Source organism: Carassius carassius, chromosome 47, assembly GCF_963082965.1.
Source record: "Carassius carassius chromosome 47, fCarCar2.1, whole genome shotgun sequence".
Taxonomy (NCBI): domain Eukaryota; kingdom Metazoa; phylum Chordata; class Actinopteri; order Cypriniformes; family Cyprinidae; genus Carassius; species Carassius carassius.
The window spans coordinates 20,386,950-20,411,491 of record NC_081801.1 but is presented as its reverse complement, the minus strand read 5'-3'; the positions used below and the strand labels follow the sequence as shown (position 1 = coordinate 20,411,491).

General features: G+C 38.1%; 2 protein-coding genes and 1 long non-coding RNA gene across 3 annotated transcripts; 2 read left to right on the top strand and 1 right to left on the bottom strand.

Annotated features, from left to right (window-relative positions):
- Nucleotides 1-489: 489 nt before the first annotated feature.
- On the top strand, nt 490-731 carry LOC132130098 (uncharacterized). Its single transcript, XR_009428675.1, has 2 exons — nt 490-569; nt 602-731. It is a non-coding gene; the product is annotated as an uncharacterized LOC132130098 (long non-coding RNA).
- Nucleotides 732-792: 61 nt separating this feature from the next.
- On the bottom strand, nt 793-4,795 carry LOC132130097 (transcription initiation factor TFIID subunit 9-like). The gene is made up of 7 exons (XM_059541751.1): nt 4,653-4,795; nt 4,298-4,379; nt 4,032-4,168; nt 3,792-3,926; nt 2,821-2,902; nt 2,510-2,620; nt 793-1,032 (listed from the first exon to the last, which is right to left on the bottom strand). Exons 1-7 carry the CDS (start codon nt 4,686-4,688, stop codon nt 869-871), a joined length of 747 nt encoding a protein of 248 aa, XP_059397734.1. The 5' UTR covers nt 4,689-4,795; the 3' UTR covers nt 793-868.
- A 14,380-nt stretch (nt 4,796-19,175) lies between these two features.
- On the top strand, nt 19,176-22,724 carry LOC132130573 (ras-related protein Rab-24-like). The gene is made up of 8 exons (XM_059542318.1): nt 19,176-19,310; nt 19,570-19,638; nt 19,717-19,795; nt 20,596-20,663; nt 20,749-20,848; nt 20,947-20,997; nt 21,083-21,142; nt 21,444-22,724. Exons 1-8 carry the CDS (start codon nt 19,194-19,196, stop codon nt 21,506-21,508), a joined length of 609 nt encoding a protein of 202 aa, XP_059398301.1. The 5' UTR covers nt 19,176-19,193; the 3' UTR covers nt 21,509-22,724.
- The last annotated feature ends 1,818 nt before the right edge of the window (nt 22,725-24,542 follow it).

The following is a 24,542-nucleotide window of genomic DNA, read 5'->3' as shown; positions in this document are numbered from 1 at the left end:
AAGCACTAGCCTGGCTCCTCTGTTCTGAGACATGTTGTAACTAAATAGATTAAAGTGAACAGCCTTAGTTATATTATTATTATGATTTAAAATTATAAAAAAAAAACTTTCTGCATTTAAAATTAACCCATTAATTCGAACCCACTTAAAAATTGTTTGCAGCCCATCACTTTTTTTCTGAAGCTCAGCTGATGTGCTGCAGAAAACAAACATTGTAGAATCATCTGCATACATAACTATGTTAGCATTATCAACAACATATGGCAAATCATTTATGGTAATAGAAAACAATAATGGTCCTAAACAACTACCTTGTGGAACACCACAATAATTATTTTAGCTCCTGAAAAAGATCCATTATAAAACACTTGCTGTTTTCAATTAGAAAGATAACTCCCTATCCAGTCCAGGACTTTAAGTGAAAAACCATAACATTTTAGTTCAGCCATAAGAATATCAAGATCAACAACATCAAAAGCTGCTGTAAATTTTTATTAGAACAGCAACAACCAGCTTCTTATCATCTAGACATGCTTATCTGTCATGTTTATAAGAGCAGTTCTCGTAGAGTGTCCTGTTCTGTAAATGTTTTCTCCAAAAGATTACTCAAAACAGGAAGTACATTAATTGGTCTACAATAAGAACCTAAAAAGTCCGTTTTTCCATTTAAGCTTGTGAAACTAAGCTAAAAGGGAAATTGTGGAAAAAAAAACAACAACAAAAAAAAACAATTTATATGAACAATAAATGGTAATTAACTGTTATTCACTAAGAATCTAAACAAGACAAGACTACTGAAAGGCATATTCATAGTTATTAATTGCTTATTTACAGAATCACTTCCTTATAGTAAAAAAACCACAGTAGGTCATAAAGCATCATAGTCATCCTCATCTTCATGCTTCCTCTTAAGAGAGGTAGCGTCACCAGATGAATTCTGCGACACCATATTAGTAGTAATGAGGATGTTCTTGGAGCCAATGAGAGAGGGATTGATGAGGACATTTTGAACTGTGGGAGTGGTAGGAGTAGCTGTGAAAACAAATTAAATCATTAATATTTAATGAGTTTACCTTACCACCTCATGTTCTTAAATCTGGCATTTTTTTTATCTCTCTTAGCTCAATCAATAGCTTAACTTTTGATCTGCTCACTAATTTGGCACAAAATCTTCCATATGGTCCTCAATATAAAACAAAACCATTGGAGACCTGCTTATTCTTGAAACTTAGTACCTGCAGGGTTCATACACATTATAACCTTTTCATTTCCATGACTTTTGAGACAATATTCATGACCTAATGTTCCATTATTTTGCAAGAATACATCTTGAATAAATTGAATAAAAATAGAATAAATCTATTTATATTTATCATATCACATTAACTAAAATGTAGGAATAAAAATGCTACTTATTTACTTTTGATTTGTTTTAATAAGAAGTACAAGCTACGACTGTGCCAAAGGTTACACCAAGCAAAGAACGTATCACATCACTGAATAAAATAATTGACTTAACCAATATTATCAACTTGACTCAGGACCTGTCCTGAACTTCATTTAGGAAATCCTTCAGGTCTAAACAAGTAGCCTAGTATTCAGGTACAGAAATATACAGAAAAAAAAACAGATTAATTCATAAAATACAAATTAAATTTAGTCAAGAGCAGTTATTGAACTTTTTTAATTTTTTTGTCTTTTGTTATTTGATTAAATTTAATGACAGATGGCACAGCTTTATTAGGTTTCTGTCTCTTTAAGACCAACTACACGAATACAGTGCAGTGTACTGATACACAATACAACTGCTTACATCCACTTAAGACAGAGCCGACTGTGTCTATGAGGATACTCACCAGGATGGGCATTTTGAAATAATTTTGCGTGTATTTGGCCACTTTAGCACAATAAGCTGCGGGAAAATAACTTAATTTGGTACTCGCAAGGTGTTTGAGGCAGCTTTATGCGCACACGCTTTGTGTCTGACTGTGAGAGTCTCTGGACCGCACAAGTACCGAATGATTTTAAAAGACTTAAAAAGATTAACAAATGATCATGGTTTTGTGATGACGCAACACTGGCCTGATTAGGCAAGTGACAATTCTGTCAACTCTTATAGCGTTGACGAAATGCGTTGATGTGAATCCGTTTTGAGAGAGTGAAAGAGAGAAGATGAGACAAATCTGAATCACTTTTCATATGACTGGTTCGATCAGATATTTTATGTGGACTTATTTACATTTAACCTACAAGCTAGATTAAATAAATGTTTGCAGGAATTTCCCGCATTATAAACGTGAAATGTAAATGTAAAACTAGACATTTTATGCACAATCCCAAGAAATTCAAGAGTCAAATATATATTGTATTACACAGAGATTTGTGAAATAAATTTCCATGACTTTTCCAAAACGTTCTGGGTTTATACATTTTTTTCAAAAGCTTTTTCAGGGCGGTCTTAAAATTCCATGACATTTCCAGGTTTTACATGACCATACAAATCCTGTACCTGATTTGACCGAGGCAGCCTGCGAAGAGGGAATCTGAACTGTAAAGCGCTGGCCGGTCAGTGACACAGGCGTCCCCACTTTTGTCCCCACTGTCTGCACTGATGGTGTTCCTGTGGAAAATACAATGATGATCCTTTAAACTGAGTTTTAGATTTTGCACTTGTTCACCACAGAGAAAAAAAAACAAAGAAAGTAAAACATGCTCCTCTTGTAATAGGGGAGCTCAGTGAATGTATACTGGAAATCATGTGCAAGCAAACTCAGACGCTTCAAATTTTTGAGTATTCTTCAAGTATTTAGAATAACTGACCAAGAGTTGGAGTGCTTGGTCTACTGGACACTGCCCCCACACTTAACCGTGGCACTGTTATCCTGCCCGCAGACGAAGACACCTAAACATCCAAATCAAAACCATATCAGACTGAACACTGTGCCATACATTTTAATTTATCTTTCATTTTTCCTTTGAAAGGCTTACTATATTCAACTAAAACAATAAACAATAAATCAAATTGAAACAAAATATTTTAAATTATTATTTTATATTAGAAGACAACATTTTCCTTTTTCACTTAGTTTACCTTGAACTAAAATAACAAACTGAAATAAATAAAAACTATACAGACATCACCAAACAAACAAACAAATAAAAATGACAAAAACATAAAACTAAAATATTAACTTAAAAATGTAAACAGAAAATACAAAAACCTAATTCAAAACATTAATACAAACTATAATACTATCTAATATATAATACTATATTAATATACTATAATACTATACTATAATAATACTATACTAAACTAACACTGATTTCTATATAAGATCCAGGAAATTAATAAAATAACATGCATATTTCTAATGAATAGACATTTTATGCAAATCTCTCCATTATATTGAGATAAAATGGTTCATAAATATTATTATATGATTCAAATGCTTCTGACAATAGACCATTAACCTTGTTGCGAACAAAATTTGCAAATGTGACCACACTTTTAGCCTGTTCATCACAATTGACTGGAAGAGTAATGTGAATTCATTGGTAAAAGAGCAGGATCACTGAAATCAACTCCTAAAAACAAACATAGGGATTTCAAATATTGTTGCAAATAGGGACCTTGGAGTCAAAAAAGTTGAGAAACATGCACTACATGTACAATAACAGTAGTAATACATCACGTGCCTTTGTTATAAGGCATCCCTAGGTGACCTAATGCAAACTTTAGATGCAAACTACAAAAACCTTATATTATAACATATTGTTTAAAATAATACCTTTTTCTGCAAGGACTTAAGTCTGTAGTTTGGTGCGGTGAGACAGTAGCGGTCTGGTGGAAGTCGTGGACCTGTGTATGGTTTGATCAGGGGCAAAGGAGTTTGGTTCTTCTGCCTTGCAATGTCCAACAGAAACTGAAACCATGGACCAACCACCACTATTAATTACCAGAAGTCACATATGTGTTATGCATAAAAAAAAAAAATTAAAAAAAAAAAGAGTAACAAAAAACAATTTACATCTCGTGGTGGAGGAGATATGAATGACTGATCCACTCGACACTGGATTGCTAACTTTATATCATCTGCATCCACAGTAGACTTCTTGGCATGGGTGGAGTATATTTTTGCATCTTCAATTATAGTTGTTACGTATCCTAGGGGTAGGAGGGGGACAGCTAACTGTTAAAATGTTATTGTACGACTTACTAGAACAGAACAGTAACTGCTGGAGTTTGTTAGAGCATTTTACAATATGCTGAAGGGTTAAAGTCATCCTGACTTACTGTACGTAAACTCCAGCATTTGATTGATCACTCTGGGCTCGTACTCTGTGATTCCCATGTCTTTAAGAATCTGCATCATAACCTTTGAAGATAATAACCAAATAAAGCAAAAATTAATCATAAATACATGACCTGTGTATAAATAAAAGTATGGTAAATTATAACACATTGCTGAATTAAAAATGCATTACACGGTTAACGTTGTTACCAGGTAGCGTGCTAACGCAAGTGTGTGCACAAAGAAGAATAAAACATACAGACGCTTTTTATACACATGCTGCTTTAATCACTTTGGTTTAAAAACAATAAATGTTGCACAACAAGGAGATAAAACAGTTTCTGAATCATTATTTACCTGGGCATCTTTAGGCACTGTTTTCGGAGACGCCATTTTCGCAAGAGCTCCGATTCTCCTCACCAGAATAGACCAATAGACACTAGTCAGGTTGTGTTTCTTCTTCGTGTGATTTGCGGCAGCTTAGACACTTCTAAGGCATATTGCTGCCCTCCTCAGTTCATCAGAAGAACTCCATCTCATAAATTAAATCCTACTGATCTATAATAATATAGAACTATATATAGAAAAAGTGTCTAGTCTTTGTTTATACCGACCACTGATCTATATATATCCATAATTCAGTCTTAATCCATAGTCTTAATCTAGTCATTACCACACTATCCCTCCTCTATTATCTTGTGTATGATTAATGAAGGCTGAATTGAAAAATGTCAGCCTTTATTTCCTTCTTCCCATTCTTTCTGCCATATTTGCAAGATATCAACGAGACCAGATGAAACTTCTAAATTATCTAAGCTAACAGAGTGTGTTAAAAATGTAAAAGATTGGATGACCAATAATTTTCTCCTATTAAATTCAGATAAGACAGAGATATTAATTATTGGACCAAAAAACAGTACACAGAATCTAGTAGAATACAATTTGCAACTAGACGGATGTACTACTTCCTCTACAGTCAAAAATCTGGGTGTTATGTTAGACAGCAACTTGTCTTTTGAAAACCATATTTCCCATGTTACAAAAACGGCATTCTTCCATCTTAGAAACATTGCCAAGCTACGAATTATGTTACCTGTTTCTGATGCAGAAAAGCTAGTTCATGCATTCATGACCTCTAGACTGGACTATTGCAATGCACTTCTAGGTGGTTGTCCAGCATCTTCAATAAACAAGCTACAGGTAGTCCAAAATGCAGCAGCTAGAGTCCTTACAAGGTCAAGACAATATGATCATATTACCCCAATTCTACAGTCTCTGCACTGGCTACCTATTAAGTTCCATATCAGTTACAAATTATTATTACCTACCTATAAGGCCCTTAATGGTTTAGCTCCTACGCACCTAACTAGCCTTATACCACGTTACAATCCATTACGCACCCTAAGGTCTCAAAACGCTGGACTTTTGGTAGTTCCTAGAATAGTCCACTAAAGGAGGTAGAGCTTTTTCGCATTTGGCTCCCAAACTCTGGAATAGCCTTCCTGATAATGTTCGGGGTTCAGACACACTCTCTCTGTTTAAATCTAGATTAAAAACACATCTCTTTTGCCAAGCATACAAATAATGCATCACATAATTTGGGACTGCAGTTGTATCTGTTCAAATGCGCATTCTTAATCTATAGCTTGGGTTAAACTAATTAATTTTACTTTGTTGGAACAGCAGCTATGCTAATGATGTCTCTGTAACTAGGATTTACACAAGCTCCAGTCTGGATCCAGAACACCTAAGAAGAGATGATGCCAACCCCTCAGAGGACCTCAGATGATGCTAGCCCAGAAACAACATACAGAACTAACAAATATTGCTACTTACTATGCAATCACATTCGTCAATCGTTCATTTGTTATCTGGCTCGGCTCTGTGTTCATCTTCAGTTCTCTCTTCACAGCAGTTCAGTCAGTGTACTGTTTGAGTAAATTAATTACTCCGGGATATTGGTTTGTTTTAGCTCAGAGGGAGTGTCAGCCACATTAAAAAAGTTTACAGCTTAAGTCATTTTTGGCTTAATGCTTATTGGAGATGCGAACCATTTCAAACAATTCAGTTCGATTTGGTGAACTGGTTCAAAAAGATCCGGTTACATCGAGTGATTCGTTCGCGAACCGGATATCACTAAACTGCAGTGTTTTGAACTCGTTCACAACAGACCTGGAAGAGAAGACAATGCTGAGTAAAGTCATAGTTTTTGCTATTTTTGGACCAAAATGTATTTTCGATGCTTCAAAAAATTCTAACTGACCCTCTTATGTCACATGGACTACTTTGATGATGTTTTTCTTACCTTTCTGGACATGGACAGTATACCGTGCATACACTTTCAATGGAGGGACAAAAAGCTCTCAGACTAAATCTAAAATATCTTAAACTGTGTTCCGAAGATGAACGGATCTCATGGGTTTGGAATGACATGCAGGGGCGTCACACCCGTGAGGGATATGGGTGTTTTAACACCCACACTTTTCCCGGTGAGAGGGGTTCAACACCCGCACGTTTTCTGCAGTTTCTGCAGGAGGCGGGAACTTATGGTTATGGTTATTTACATCTCCCTTTTCCAGGTACTTTGAATGAGTGTTTATGCTTTCCAGGTTTTTAAATAAGCTTGATATGTGTTTGGGAAGATGTTCTGTTATCGTTTTGTTGACATGTCGAGTGTTTTCGGTATTATATTTCGTTTTTTAGACTAATGTTAATTGCTATTATTGGGATATTGTTCAGCAGCTAGCTAAATTCATTTCCCTTTCATAGGTCACTTCGATGCTGCGGTGACGTCACCGTATGGGAACACTTCTCGGTGTGATGAATGTCTGAAGCCCTATACCATCCCGCCAATCCTATTGGCCAAATAGCGCTTGGCACCGCCCTACGCATGCGTACGCATCGTATACCTGAGTGCGATGCGCTATTTCGCTCAGATTTCATTTCCTTCAGGAAAGCGAATCATCTGTGCCCTAAGGAAACCATCTCGCGTTCTCAGCGTTTTTTTCTTTGAGCAGTGTTCAACTCCTCTTCGCGGACGCGATGAGTCAACGAAAGGTAAGAGCCGTATAACGGGTTTATCACGGGGAGGCACTCATGAGAGGTTCGTTTAGCAGCCTCTCTACATGTTCTCTCCGTGATAGCCTGCGACTACAGTTCTGCGCTCTGGAGTGTATTTTCTATAGGTCGCCTCGCCTCTAACCCCCACCGTTACACTTCTGCGGTCGCCGAGGCGCCGCACGAGGTGGTGGTTTGGGGCGATGTGTGCGGTTTGGACTATGAATACAGTGATGCGCTGAAGTTTTTTCCACTTTGCTCGGTCTCCCCGACTCGAGTGTGTTAAAGGAGCATTTCACCCGTGGGAACATTGATCTTCATTGAAAGTGGGTCATATATGTAGTCGAAATCTATTAAAACTTTCGAATTTGTTGCCTTTTTGACCGAGTTATTACAGAAAGTAACTTTAGGGCTCATTTGTATGTAAAACCACAACTCCCACAATGCAACACATTTGCACAGCTCCATAAGCCACTCCCACTAATCCAGAACACCGCTGTTAGGCTGTTAGGCGATATTGTCTACAAGACATTGAGGACACAGTTAGCGATGTATGGTATTTACGTGCCACAGTAGTAAACAATGCCACAGTAAGCTTTTTGTGCATTAAAAAAGGTACTGCACAAACAGTTTACAGTTGACGTTACGTAACTTATTAACCGGGAATCATTTCGTGATAATAATGCTTGAAGAAATTGTGTACATTTCACGTAATGAATAATAAATAAAATTGAAACACTTATTTTACAGTTAGACGTCCATTTGTCCCTGCAGGCTTCGGCTGGCGTTTCCAGTTTACCTTCGGAATTCTGAAGTATGTCTCCAGGACGCCTCTGTCCATATGCGGGGCGAAACTAGGATGGTTCACAATGCAAACATCCGTGTCCTTGTCTGCCTCAGACATTTCTTCGAGGAGAAATTGGCATCTTTCAAATTCTTGCAGCAGACGGACTCTAGCTCTGTGTCCGTAGGCGCACAACGAGAGCACAGCCACCACCAGTCCGCACCAGCTCGAGCACGCCCGGGCTCCTCGGACGCGACAGGCAGGTCTCCGGCCTCGGCTGCAGCCGCCGCCTCCTGTTCCTCCATCAGCCTCAGCTGCTCTGCGCTATATTGTGGCTCGTATAGATAGCCACGAACATCTGTTTCGAGCAACAGACTTTGAAAATCCTCTTCTTCCGTATCATGAGTTGTTCCTCCAGTCATTCTCGTAAATCTGACTCCATAAGCGCTTGTTAGCTTAGCTACTTAGCTTCCAAACAAGATGGCGGATTTTCATTTTCGTTTCTGTAAGTTTAGTCCCACCCACTGATCTGTAATAGGCCTGTAGGGTGAGTGGGTCCCACCCCCTGGAATAATAATAAGCTAGTGTCTGTAGTCTCTACACTTTTCAATGAATTTTGACTTCCTGCTTATTATGACGCAAAATTACGATTTTTACGTCATAATAAGCAGGAAATAAAAAACACTTAAATCCTTATTTCTCCCATCTCAGGGAAAAACAAAGGAAAAATCCATGATCATTATAATATATGACTGGGTTTCTAACAATACAAAGCTAAATGCAAATGGGTGAAGTGATCCTTTAATCAGCAGATTTTCTTTTACAAACTATGTTTGTCCACCGCGGCTTTGGACTCAGAGTAGGCTCTGGCCGGCACATGCGGTTCTCGGAGCGGACAGGAGAAACGCGCCTCCCCTTCCTCAGTGAGCTGTTGAATGTGGTTACCCGCGTGGTGGATAAACTATCCCCCCCGTGAGCCGCTACACTTCTTCACGGACCTCCACCAAGAGGTTTCGAGGTCCTGGAAGCAGCCTTAATCAGCGCACGTCACGAACGCCGCGGGTTTCGCCACCATTGCTGACATGGCAGACTGCTGTTACACAGCGATGCCGCTGGTGGACGAACTCTCTAGCCGAACGGATCGCGCCGAACTCGGCCGCGGACTAAAGTCGAAGGTGCGTCGAGTCGCGTCTAATCTCGGCAAATTTACTTCACTTTATGGCATTTCTTAACGATAAAAATATATCAACCAGAGGCTGTGAAAAAGCTGCGGGGGGCAACAGATTTGGCGTTAAGTGCTACCAAACATACTGCCCGAGCAGTGAACCGTTCTATCACGGGGATGTTAACGGTCGAGCGCCACCTTGGCTAATCTCGCCACATTATAAAAACCTGAGTTGGACGGCAAAAGCCTCTCGTCCTCAATCCCCTTACAGCAGTTCCTATACTTCGGCTGTTCGTCAGGGACTGTGCCCTCGTGGCCCGATGTTTATCTTGTTGGATTAAATCCTGCCGTGGTTACGCTTCAGGATTATTACACAACGAAACGCAGCGACTTTGACGCATGCGCTTCCCTTCCTGTTCGTCAGGGACTGTGCCTCCATTAGAGAGCGCTGTTGGACCGCTAATGCACATCCAACCCTCTCACTGCAGTCCCCATGCTCTAACACTGACTGTCTCGCAGCAAAGGCACCTCGAGCATCATTGGATCGAGCTATCACTTGAGCGCCCCCTCAGACACTCTGCACAATCCAGCCTTCAGTTTTGAGGGATGGCACAAGAGGCTGACTAAGACGGCCTGTTTATGATGGCTCACACAGCTGCCGTAATCACGCTAGCGGTGTGGCCCGATGTTCATATGTTGGATTTAATACTGCTGTGGATACGCTTCAGGATTAGACATAACAAAACGTAGTGACCTTGACACATGCGCTTTCCTTGCTTATGGATGCTGTGAGCTTTCCGTGCTCGGACATTAATGCATGTGGGAACGCTGCAGGCGGAGGCTTAAAAGTAGACCCCTCTCAGATAGAGTCAGGTTTTACAGCCGCTATTTTGGTAAAATAAATAAAAGTTACGATTTACTCCGTTTGAATCTGGCACTCAAGATGAGCAAAATCAAGATGTTAATGGTAAAGACTATTTTGTCCCAGATTCAACCAAACAGTTGGTTTGTCACGATCGATCTGAAGGATGCATATTTTCATATTCAGATCATCAAGAGACACAGGAAGTTCCTCAGATTCGCTTTACAGGGCAAAGCGTATCAAGACTGTGTTCTTCTTTCGGCTTAGCCTTGGCTCATCGAGTATTTTCGAAATGCATGGACGCAGTTCTGGCCCCGTTACGCCTCCAAGGCATTTGTGTATTGAATTTCCTGGACGATTGGCTGGTGTTAGCACAATCGCAGACTCAAGCACACTCCCATCGGGATCTTGTGCTGAATCATCTAAACAGCCTGGGCTTATGCACAAATTTCTAGAAGAGTGTTTTAATTCTCTCTCAGCGGATAACCTTCTGGGAATAGACTTGGAGTCTCGCGCAATGACAGCAAGACTGTCTCTCCCGCGCGCTCAGTCTCTCGCGTCATGCTTGCGTCACTTCAAAGTGGGTCGCACAGTGACGGTGAGTTTGTGCCTCAGAGTTTAAGGTCTAATGGCAGCGGCATCCCCTGTATCCATCTGGGCTTACTTCATATGCGCCCTTTTTAGTGGTGGACGACAAGCCGGAACATTTCACCCCGTTTTCTTCCGCATTGGATGATTTCGGTGACACGGAGGTGTGTTATGTCAATAAGACTATGGATTTCAACCGAATTCCTTCTAGCTGGAGTTCGGCTGGGGATTTGTGCTTCCCGAGCACGATGGACATGTCTTTGACCGGTTGGGGAGCTGTTTGTCAAAGAAGCCCAGCTCACGGAGTATGGACGGCCACAAATCAGTTGGCATATAAACAGGTTGGAATTACTGGCAGTTTTTCTAGCTCTCCAGTATTTCTCGAATCTGCTGATCGGCCGTCATGTACTACTCAGGTCAGACAACATAGCGGTTGTGTCTTATCTGAATCATCAAGGATGATTAAGCTCTTGCCCATTGTGCAGGCTGGTGAGAAATATTCTTCTTTGGTCTCAGAACAGATTTCTGTAGATCCGAGCGGTTCATGTCCAGGATACAGCTGGACAGAGTGGAGCAGCTGCTGCTGGTGGCTCCGTGGTGGCCCACACAGCCGTGGTTTGCGGACCTGGTCAGTCTGTTAGCGGGCTCTCCATGGGAGATTCCCCTCAGACAGGACTTACTATCGCAAGCACAGGGAATGATTTGGCACCCAAGGCCAGATCTATGGAAGCTGTGGCCGTGGCCTCTGAGCGGAGTGAGTTAATATGTCCCGGTCTTTCTGTTGAAACCACCGAGACTATAATGAATTCTAGGGCAGCTTCTACGAGATGCTTATATGGAAACTGTTTACGACCTGGTGTGGAATTCGTAATATGGATCCGGTTTACTGCCCAGTGGCTTCAGTACTGGAGTTCCTAAAAGACCTTTTCTCTGATGGAGTAACGCCAGCCACTCTGAAAGTTTACGTGGCAGCCATTTCAGCTAACCACATATATATAGATGGTGCTTCAGTGGGCCGTCATCCGCTGGTCTCTCATTTTATACAGGGTGCGCGACGGCTGAGGCCTTTCCGCCCTGTGCGAGTTCCTTCATGGGATTTATCCATTGTGTTGCAAGGTTTATCAGGGCATCCGTTTGAGCCCTGTGAAACTATACCGGATAAAATCCTGACTTTAAAGACAGTTCTTCTTGTGGCTTATCCTCCCTCAAGAGAGTTGGGGATTTACAGGCTCTTTCTGTTTCGCCCTTGTGCATGGATTTTGCACCAGGCTCTGTGAAAGAATTGCTGCGACCGAGGCCTAATTATGTCCCTAAGGTTGCTTCGAACCCTTTTCACTTTCAAGAAGTGGTCTTGGAGGCTTTACCCCCTGCAGAGGCGGGGTCAGGGGAGATCTGAGTCTTTGCCCTGTCAGAGCGCTGAAGACTTATGTTTATCGAACAGCTCCATGGCGTGAGTCCGACCAGCTTTGTCTGTTAGGACACAAAATAGAGGCCATGCACTCACAAAGCAGCGCATGTCCCATTGGCTGGTGGAGACTATATCTTTAGCCTATGAGGCGCGCGGACTCGCTTCGCCCTTAGGAGTTAGAGCTCATTCCACGAGAGCAGTGGCTTCATCACAAGCTTTCTCAGTGGTTCTTCTATATATATGTCTGTGCTGCGGCAGGATCTTCCTCACCGAGCACTTTTGTCAAGTTTAACAGTCTAGATGTGAGGATGGCTCCTGGCTCCCGGGTTCTGTCTGCTTGAGCAGATGCTTTCCTTGGATTACAACTATCAGGTACGTCAGGCGTTATAGTATAGGGTTCCCATACGGTGACGTCCCCGCAGCATCGAAGTGACCTATGAAAGGGAACATTTCGGTTACGTATGTAACCACGGTTCCCTGAATAGGGAACGAGATGCGCGACGAGGTGCGCGACGGCTGAGGCCTTTCCGCCCTGTGCGAGTTCCTTCATGGGATTTATCCATTGTGTTGCAAGGTTTATCAGGGCATCCGTTTGAGCCCTGTGAAACTATACCGGATAAAATCCTGACTTTAAAGACAGTTCTTCTTGTGGCTTATCCTCCCTCAAGAGAGTTGGGGATTTATAGGCTCTTTCTATTTCGCCCTTGTGCATGGATTTTGCACCAGGCTCTGTGAAAGAATTGCTGCGACCGAGGCCTAATTATGTCCCTAAGGTCGCTTCGAAACACTTTTCACTTTCAAGAAGTGGCCTTGGAGGCTTTACCCCCTGCAGAGGCGGGGTCAGGAGATCTGAGACTTTGCCCTGTCAGAGCGCTGAAGACTTATGTTGATCGAACAGCTCCATGGCGTGAGTCCGACCAGCTTTGTCTGTTAGGACACAAAATAGAGGCCATGCACTCACAAAGCAGCGCATGTCCCATTGGCTGGTGGAGACTATATCTTTAGCCTATGAGGCGCGTGGACTCGCTTCGCCCTTAGGAGTTAGAGCTCATTCCATGAGAGCAGTGGCTTCATCACAAGCTTTCTCAGTGGTTCTTCTATATATATGTCTGTGCTGCGGCAGGATGTTCCTCACCGAGCACTTTTGTCAAGTTTAACAGTCTGGATGTGAGGATGGCTCCTGGCTCCCGGGTTCTGTCCGCTTGAGCAGATGCTTTCCTTGGATTACAACTATCAGGTACGTCAGGCGTTATGGTATAGGGTTCCCATACGGTGACGTCCCCGCAGCATCGAAGTGACCTATGAAAGGGAACATTTCGGTTACGTATGTAACCACGGTTCCCTGAATAGGGAACGAGATGCTGCGGTCCCGGCCGTTGATTGTTTGTTGATTAGCTGAATACTTTTGTGGATACTTACCTGTTGTGTTTGATTGTTACGTTACCTGTTGAGGAGAAAAAAGTGAAAAATGATGACATTGTTTGCATACCTGTTGAAGAACTATGAAAGAAAAGTGTATATTATTTTAATGTTTAAAAACAGTAAATTGTTACATTATTTATACTACCAGATAAAAAGCTTTGTGTGGGCCTATAAATATGCTTGAATAAAGCACCACTTCCTTAAATATTTTAACCAACATCTCTCCTTTATCCTTACTATTAACTGCTTCTTGCCCCTCAATCTGTAAAACTGGTACTTTAACTGATTTATTCACTCAGTCCTGACATTTTGCATAATGATCATAGTTTCCTAACATTTGATTCCATTCCTATATTCTTTATAAAGAACCACAAAATTTGTGCCAACTCTCTCTCTCTTTGTCTATCTTTTATGACTCTTCAACCTTTGGCTTTAATTTCTTATATACAATTGCTTGTTCTTCTGTTGGGTTTTTCCCCCATCTTAAAGCAGTGAGCTGCCTACCTAGACAGTAATTAGCAACCGTAGGTGGTGTCGAAACAGATCAGCCACTCTGGATGAAGAAACTATGTGAGTGGCAGAGACAAGCAGCCAATTACAGAGAAATAATCAAATACTCAGCCAACAGTGACAAGTATAGGTCTCTGCAGGAAAGTAATGAATGTTACCAGATCAGGGTGTTTTTAAACCATGATACCTGATTGGCTGACGTCATAGTGAAGGTAGGTTTAGGGGTGGGGTTAGTTAAGGGGGATCATTTTGATTGAATGATTTAGAAACACCCAGCAGTTTGAAAACACCCACAAAGTCATAAAAGCCCACTTTTGCTCTGCAAAGTGACGCGTCAAAGTGAATCGAACAGCCAATGAAGAGTTCAATCCAGATCTTATTGAGTTTGAGCGCTAAACCCATTTTGTGATAGGAAATTTATTGAAATTAAACGTGCCCATGTTCAGTTTCTTACAACCACGTTTTAACTCATAAAAAGTGATTTTGAGCCTAAATGTAATTAGCATTTTCATTAAACAATAAAAAAAGTATATTTAATAACATGCTATTAAAAAAATTCACGTGCTTTGATAAAACTTAAATTAAGTTGTAAACCTATTTCCAGCACATTTTACTCCTGAGACTTCTGCGATTCCCCCATAATTGCTGTGAGGCAGATTCATCATACATTGCTATTTCACACACACACACACACACACACACACACACACACACACACACACACACACATGAATTTGTTCGGTTATGTCTTAAGTGGAAAAAACAGTTTTGAAAAAAAAAATGGGATGTGTATTATTTTGGATGCGTTCATCATCTCTTAAAGTGTCCGCGCCCAATTTAGCTACTGGCTGTAATGTTTATCCAAGAAAATTAAAGAAAGAAAATTACTGCTCTTGACTAAATTACTTTGTAGTTTTAACAAGAATTAATGCACAGTCAAACCAACAATTATTCAGACACCAGGTATAATTTTTGATATATTTTTTTTAGGTGCAGGATACTATAATACATTTATGCAAGTGAGTACTGTATAGCAAAATTAAGTGAACTGTGACATATTATACCCAAAAATTCTTCATAGAGTGGATTATTAGTAAAATTGATTAATAATAATAATGATGATAATAAAATTGGGACCAAAAATTATTCAGCACCATGTTTTGCTTATGTGTTTTTTTCCTGAATTGCTAATGCAACCTTTTCACACCGCAGCCTGAAAAAAAATTAAGCATTGCTTGGTAATTGGTCAACAAAGTATTGATAGTTGAGTACAACCCGAATTCCGGAAAAGTTGGGACGTTTTTTAAATTTTAATAAAATGAAAACTAAAGGAATTTCAAATCACATGAGCCAATATTTTATTCACAATAGAACATAGATAACGTAGCAAATGTTTAAACTGAGAAATTTTACACTTTTATCCACTTAATTAGCTCATTTAAAATTTAATGCCTGCTACAGGTCTCAAAAAAGTTGGCACGGGGGCAACAAATGGCTAAAAAAGCAAGCAGTTTTGAAAAGATTCAGCTGGGAAAACATCTAGTGATTAATTAAGTTAATTGATATCAGGTCTGTAACATGATTAGCTATAAAAGCTTTGTCTTAGAGAAGCAGAGTCTCTCAGAAGTAAAGATGGGCAGAGGCTCTCCAATCTGTGAAAGACTGCGTAAAAAAATTGTGGAAAACTTTAAAAACAATGTTCCTCAACGTCAAATTGCAAAGGCTATGCAAATCTCATCATCTACAGTGCATAACATCATCAAAAGATTCAGAGAAACTGGAGAAATCTCTGTGCGTAAGGGACAAGGCCGGAGACCTTTATTGGATGCCTGTGGTCTTCGGGCTCTCAGACGACACTGCATCACTCATCGGCATGATTGTGTCAATGACATTACTAAATGGGCCCAGGAATACTTTCAGAAACCACTGTCGGTAAACACAATCCGCCGTGCCATCAGCAGTTGCCAACTAAAGCTCTATCATGCAAAAAGGAAGCCATATGTGAACATGGTCCAGAAGCGCCGTCGTGTCCTGTGGGCCAAGGCTCATTTAAAATGGACTATTTCAAAGTGGAATAGTGTTTTATCGTCAGACGAGTCCAAATTTGACATTCTTGTTGGAAATCACGGACGCCGTGTCCTCCGGGCTAAAGAGGAGGGAGACCTTCCAGCATGTTATCAGCGTTCAGTTCAAAAGCCAGCATCTCTGATGGTATGGGGGTGCATAAGTGCATACGGTATGGGCAGCTTGCATGTTTTGGAAGGCTCTGTGAATGCTGAAAGGTATATAAAGGTTTTAGAGCAACATATGCTTCCCTCCAAACAACGTCTATTTCAGGGAAGGCCTTGTTTATTTCAGCAGGACAATGCAAAACCACATACTGCAGCTATAACAACAGCATGGCTTCGTCGTAGAAGAGTCCGGGTGCTAACCTGGCCTGCCTGCAGTCCAGATCTTTCACCTATAGAGAACATTTGGCGCATCATTAAACGAAAAATACGTCAAAGACGACCACGAACTCTTCAGCAGCTGGAAATCTATATAAGGCAAGAATGGGACCAAATTCCAACAGCAAAACTCCAGCAACTCATAGCCTCAATGCCCAGACGTCTTCAAACTGTTTTGAAAAGAAAAGGAGATGCTACACCATGGTAAACATGCCCCGTCCCAACTATTTTGAGACCTGTAGCAGAAATCAAAATTGAAATGAGCTCATTTTGTGCATAAAATTGTAAACTTTCTCAGTTTAAACATTTGCTATGTTATCTATGTTCTATTGTGAATAAAATATTGGCTCATGTGATTTGAAAGTCTTTTAGTTTTCATTTTATTAAAATTTAAAAAACGTCCCAACTTTTCCGGATTCGGGTTGTAAATATTGTCATACTAACAGATGTCTGAAGTTTTTTTTTATTGTAATTCATTACATATCTTTCTATCAATGTTATCTGACATTATCAAGATTAATTTGTTCTGACACAGTTGAACTCTGAGTTCATGTCATGTTTTATTACCATTTTCCAAACTATAGCAAATAAACTGATAATTTGATAAATTTTGAAGGCGTCTGAATACATTTTGGTTTGTATATTTCATTTTTACACTGAAGATTATGCAGTGCTATTTTACATTTAATTATTTGGTTTCTGTTCCTGGATACCTACACACTTGAAAAAAACTTAAAGCTGCAGTCCGTAACTTTTGACGCTCTAGCGGTTAATAAACAGAACTGCTTGCGTCTTGCGGAAGAACATTGTAGCCGGAGCTACTTCTCTCTGTTTATGTCTATGAAGAATCACAAAGGTACCGGGTTACTCCGCCGCAGTACCCCCGAAGCAATCTAAAATAGTCCAAATATAAACACTTATTATAGATGTACCCTAGTGATTCAGGACAGGCTAAAAACACGGTTTGGGAAATGGATTCATGGTGTACTCGCTTATTATATACAATTTGTAAATCTTGAACACAAAAAAAGTTACGGACCGCAGCTCTGATTGGTTGTTTCTTACCGGGAGAGGTGAATTTCTGCAAATGGCAATAGGACCACTTTTTCACAGATTATCTGTCTCATATTCTACTGTCAGGACATAATGACAGGTTTCACAAATACATTTTTACAAAAGTTACCTACTTCAGCTTTAAATAAATAGAACGAACATACAATCAAACAATTTCAAACAGGGCCTTCTGTTACAACCTTCTCCGGGGCCCCGCAAACCCCAGCTAAGTCCCTGCACACACACACACACACACACACACACACACACACACACACACACATTTTTTTAACGCCTCATACTCCATTCCAGTAGGTGGCGGAATATGCATTTGAAGCTGGTTTGCCAACCGCAATTAAACGTCAAAGAAGAATAAGAAGAAAACAAACGCACACTAGTTTATTCCAGCTAGCAATACACACTACAGTTCCTCATTGACCGAATACGTAACACTTGTAAGCCCGTTCACTGTAGTTTTCCCCATGTAAGCGAGGAAACATGGCTTGGAAGTTCTCTAGCTCTACTGTATTTAGTGAAAGCTAAGCTATTCTCTTCTGTCGTATTAGGGTGAAAAACGTTCCACATATCACTTAACGTTTTTTTATTTATTTTTTTTTTAAACATGTTCTCAGTTCGATGTGTCCTGTGATTCGCTCCTTATGTGTTTACACGTCAAGTAGTCTTCAGTTTTTTTTATTAAGAGCTTTTGTGGCACATCAGTGTGTTTTGCTAACTAAACCATTAGCCACCCAGACACAGTATTTGTCTGTCAGTAGTCACTCTGGAACTCTGAAATCTAGTCTACAGATACACCGAGAGCATAAGTTAGGTAAGTGAAAAAACAAACAAACAAACAGTGAGACCGCCAGTTATCCTGAATTGTGTTTCATATGGATACTATTTTGATTGATATACTTAGACAGATTTACTTAAAAGCTAGCTCTGCACGTTTGATGTAACGTTAGTAACTTAGTGACAGAAATCTTATAAAAACAGCACTTTAGTGTACTTTTAAAGAGACTGTATAATTATTATAATTGTTTTTTTTTTACGGAAATAATATACTTTAAAAAAATATATACTTACGTACTGACTGAACGTGCAACAATGCTTTCGAACACTTAACTGCATGTTATGTGCATTTAAATGAAAATGTATTTATGATAATCAAAAGTATAAATTTTTTATTTCAAATTGAATGTAATATATTTAAACATTTGTAATTACGTATCTGTAATGATGTTGCACTTTAATACATTTAAAATATATAGATTTTAAATGCAATATTAAATGTCATACTACAGTTAAAATTTTAAATAGCCTCAAGTACTTTGCCTTTACTTTAATATTTCAGTCAACTACATGGTGATGAAAGTGAATTCTCCACCTAAGTGGCATTTTATTTTATTAACATTTTACCTGCTAGTACAGATTTCTTTATATTGCAATAAAAGTGCACATTCAATACAATTATCACTCTTCTTTCCATCAGGATAATACTGTTCATATCTATCAAGTTGTAATATGCCTTACATAAACCCTTATGTGAACTTTTATACATTTTTTTTTTTCTTTAGTGTCTTTCTACAAACTCACATAATCATGACTGCCATGCGGGTGGATGCTAAGGTGGTCATGCTTGGCAAAGAGAGTGTGGGTAAAACCAGTCTGGTGGAGAGATACGCACATCGCCGGTTTCTTGTGGGACCATATCAAAATGTAATTATGTGTTAACATAGCAACCTCTAGAAGTAATTAGTCCTTCAGAAGCGTTTGGTCATTTTCAATTGGTCTATCAATGATGTCTATTCATGTGTCATACTATAAACCAGCTCTACAGGTAAAGCCACCTTCTACTGATGTTAATGTATTACTGTGTGTTTACAATGACCTGATATGATGTTTTTAGCCTTTATGTGTTCATGTGTGTGGTGTTTTTCCTGTTTCTTTTTTTATGAATTGTTTTTGTCTCATTAAGACTATAGGGGCTGCATTTGTTGCGAAAGCCCTCAATGTCGGAGACAAGGTGATTACTCTGGGAATATGGGTAAGTGTAGTCACTAGGGATTTTATATACGCTGATCAACCAGTCATTAGTGAGTTCATGTGTTTAATTTCATTTTAGGACACTGCTGGGTCTGAACGCTATGAAGCAATGAGCAGAATTTATTACAGAGGAGCCCGTGCTGCCATTATCTGCTATGGTATATCCCTCTCACAGTTTGACGGTCTTGTCTAGCAGTCAGGTGACATTGAGCAAGGAAATGGCTCATGCTTGCTCACTCTGTGTACATTTTAAAGTAGTTATGAGTCCTGCTAGGAAGTTCATGTGTTTGGATAAAATAAGTTAATCAGAGGTCCATGTAAAATATAGAGAGACCGAGAGAAAAAGTACATTTTATGGGTGTCAAAGGTAAATTAGATAATGTTTAATAATATTATTAATATATTTTATTTTAATTTTATTTAATATGATGTTACTTTTCATTCTGCATTTTAAGGATTTGCCCATAAATTTAGATTATTATTTTTTATTACTTCATTCTGTTATTTTTACTACTATTTTATACCACTCTATTTAGTATTTAATAGGTGTTTAATAATAATAATAATAATCTGCATATAATTTTTTTATTTTATATAATTCATCCAAAAGCTGTTTTTAACTATTTGCTTAGTATAATGGCAATTTAAAAGTCAATTATTTAGTTTTGGAAACAGTTTTTTTTTATGTAGTCTTTATAATATCATACTTAATATTTTTGTCATACATTTAATTATTATTCTTATTTTTTGTTTTTGACAGAAAAGGCATTTTCTCATTACATATGTCCTTGCTGAATAAAAATTTAAATTTCTTTAAAAAAAACCAAAAAAAAAACCTTTTGAACAGTAATGTACATGGAAAAATCATAAGAAAATTAGCTCCTTCACTAATGGAAAAGATTAAAAACATCTCATTTTTATCCTAAAATTTGTGGCTGTTTTTCACCTTCACACTTAGACTTAACTGACAGCAGCAGTTTCGGAAGGGCCAGGTTCTGGGTGAAGGAGTTACAGAACTGTGAAGAGGTAAAATAGACCCACGTCTCACAGAACATGAGCATCTCACAAGATTATTCAGCACAGCTTCATGGACACATTATTTTATTTTCAGAACTGCAAGATATATTTGTGCGGCACCAAGGGGGACCTCATTGAAACCGATCGAAGTATGCGCCAAGTAGACTACCATGATGTTCAAGACTTTGCAGATGGTAAGCTTGAGTGTGCAGTTTTTGTTTTTTTATATCCAACTACTACAAATCATTTCAATAAAACAACATTAACTTTTAACATTTACTTTTCTTTGTAGAAATAGGTGCACAACATTTCGAGACCTCCAGCAAAACAGGAAAAAATGTTGGTAAGTGATGTTTCAGTTATATTTTTGTGTAACATGCAATTTGATACCAAGAAGTTTCACTTCTTGTTTTTTTTTTTTTTTTAAGATGAGGTGTTTCAGAAAGTGGCTGAAGATTTCAGTAGCTATGATTTAGAGTTCATGCAAGGTGAGCTGAAAGTGAAATTTTAAAAAAGATTTTACACTTTACAACCTAGTTCTGTGTGTTTCAGGTACAAGGTTCAGTTACTTGTTGATTACCATTAGGATGAAAAGCACAAATGTTTTTTGATACAATGAACTAAGTAAACTGCTTGCAAAGAGCGTCTTTGTGAGGAAACAAAGGTGCACCCCTTTAGCATTAGTAAATAAGTTATTTTGTAAATTGTATAAATAATAATAGAAATAGAATTGATAACACAATGTGATTGTTTTTATTTTCATTTATTTTTGTTATTGTATCCTTACAGAGGAGAAGGGAGTGGATCTTGGGAAAAAGAAGGACTCTTATTTTGACAACTGCTGCCATAACTGACATATCACTGGAAAAAAACTGCTGTATCATATGATCTGTTTTGGAATGACTGGAGGCTCACCATCTTTTATACTCCTAAAAATATCAGCTGGATTTTTTTCTTTTATAATTTTTTTCCCCAGTGTGCAGTATGTTGATGGGGTTCTTGGAAATTAAGAACATGAAACATTCCACTTTTTCCTGTGTTCAAGCAATTAACTCTTTTTTTTTCTTGAACATGTTTTTTTTTTTTTTTTTCGTACCTGAGAATGTTGACTGAGGCAAATATTAACAAGTGCATGGCAATCCGTTTTACCAAAAAGAAAAAACACAAAGCAAGCTTTAGGGACAGACTGCACATTGCAGGTTATTGTTGCCAATTTTAACAAACAATGCCTTGAGTGATTAATCAGTGATTTTTATTATTGAATGTGTCTCCATTTTATAGATATTTTGAGGATCTTAATGTTTTCAGCCTTCTTTTATCACACTGCACTCATGTATGAAGAATTAATTTCATATGTCCACACTAAACCGGAGCCATTTGCAGTTTTCACAAATCTGAGACCAGTTCAAACATTTTTCTTGGAATGATAAAGATTTAAAAGTCAGAAAAAGTCAGTTTCCAATTATAGTATTCTTGAATTGTTATGAAGCTGAAAAGTTGATGTCAAGAGTTACTGGAGTCTTTTATAATATCATGGTAAATTTGATATCTGGAAGTATCAACTCCACAACAACAAAAATGTTTCACACACAAGGTTTCACAACACAAAAGTTTCACTTAGTTTGCAATGTTTGATAATGGAGCCCATAGCTTCCTGTATCGTGGTTGTCCATTATTTGCAGTTGACTGTCTGACAGGTCTTTACCATGTTCCAGAAGCGAGTCAATGTGCAGCATTTGATGAATGGGATGTTAATGTTTACAGTGTTATTTTTATTATTATTTAATTTTACTTCAATGCAATTTGGGTAAGATTTTGTAAATTGGTACACTAAGTTGTCAGTTGTGAACATGTTTGTGTGACTTTGTACATACAGCTTTAGTTCACTCTCAGTTCATATTGTGCCTGTATTAAATACTGCTCAACAGGCCTGTAGCTAAAAATATGGTTGGCATATTTTACATGTCAGTCCAAAGAGATCATATTTTTTGTCACTGGATGTCCTACAGGAAAGAAGGACAATATTACGTTACTTTATTACATTTACTGTGAAATTACATTAAGATTATATATATATATATAAAGTCTGAGCTTGTGAAGTTAAACAGCTGGTGCATCTTCAATTTTCTTTTTTTTTTTTACCAATTTTGTTAAAATGAATCAAAATAGTATGAGCAAAGCAGACCAAGTCATTTAAGACTGCCAGATATTGGAATGCTATATCAATATCAAGCATGTGTGCAGCATGCTTGTTAATACTTTAAATTAATTTGGAACTTTGAGGGGTAAAAACTTAAATACAACATTGTGTTTTACAAAAAAAAAAAAAAAATTCCACATATATTCATCCTTTGCTGCCTATTATTGCTTGCCCTCACATATCTTAAGTTTTATTATTATTATTATTATTATTTTTTTTTTTTTTTGTAATATCTCTCACCAAAATAATTTTACCATTCTGCCTGGACTTGAATTTATTTAATTGATTATAAATATTTTACATTTATTATGTACATTGCCAAAACCTTATGTGTCTTCTGTAAGGTGAACTTTTATCCATATATGCCGTATAAAATGAAAATGTAAAAAAAAAAAAAAAATCAGCCCAGATTTCATAGAAATTAAAGTAAAATTATTAAATGAAATGATCTGAAATGGAATCACATTAGAAACTCGCTGCACTTTCAGTATATTTTGCACTAAGAAAATCAAATAGATTTCAAAATTATGTGATTGTGACACTATTGTAATGACAACTGCCCAAGATTCTGCCCAGAAATCTAAATTTCTGTAATACAGACTTGAAATCATCCTGTCTGGAAACATTTCATTATTATTATTAGACCCACAATTTAAGCTTTTGTTATCAGCATATATACAATTAGTGCTACCATTATGTGTTCTTACATTTTACAATATAATTTGTGTGTGTGTGTGTTACAGTAATGAGAAATGTCTTTTGTCTGCATGCTGATCAACTGATATCTAATTAGTGTTGCAATTTAAAACAGTTGAATTATCCTGAAATTATACAACATTTTCTTTGTGCAAAATATGTTTTTTACCCCTTTTGTGAGATTTACAGTTCAACAGCTCACATTTTGATTCATGTCAATTCATGTCTGGAAAATGCAATAAATTAACCCAAAAATACAATTCTGATCAAATGGATAGAAGGATGTTAAAAACAGCATCAATGAAGCAACAAGTGTGTACTGTTGTTTATTCTGTACAAAGCACTACAGCACAATTAAAGTCTATAACAAGGCAACAGATATTTTTCCCTTTTGCCCAAATTTTGTCTGAAATGTACTGTGGAATGACTCTTAGAGCAACGTTAAAACTATTACCGGTAAGCGCAATTATACACATAAATACAGTTTAAGAAAAAAAAATGAAATTCTGTTCATCATGAGAGAACACTTGAGCAGTTAGATGGGGGTGAGAATTTTCAGGAGTGTAGATATGCAACAAGCCACAATCATTTGTCCTAGACCTTAGCTTCACAGAAGACTAGAGTGATTTTGTTGCCAATAATAGTGTTTTACACTATATGGTTTCAGTTCAAAATGTACTGTATGTTAAACATTATTTAAGATATCATCAGCCTTTATAGAAAATTTAACATGAATTTACTAAATGCCAAAGACTTGACTGGGGGTATTATCAGACTTGAAAAGCCAGTCACCTTCTCCTATAGAGATTTAATGTATTAAACTATATACAGCAAGATAGAATCATCCTTTTGATTATCTGACAGTCCAGTTAAGAAATCTAGTACATAGTTGCACTTTCTCAATGACTGGTTGGGACAGGATTTCCTGTTTTGTAACTGTTGGATGCCAAAAAAATAAAAATCACACAGTTCATGTTTAAAGTCACAGAATA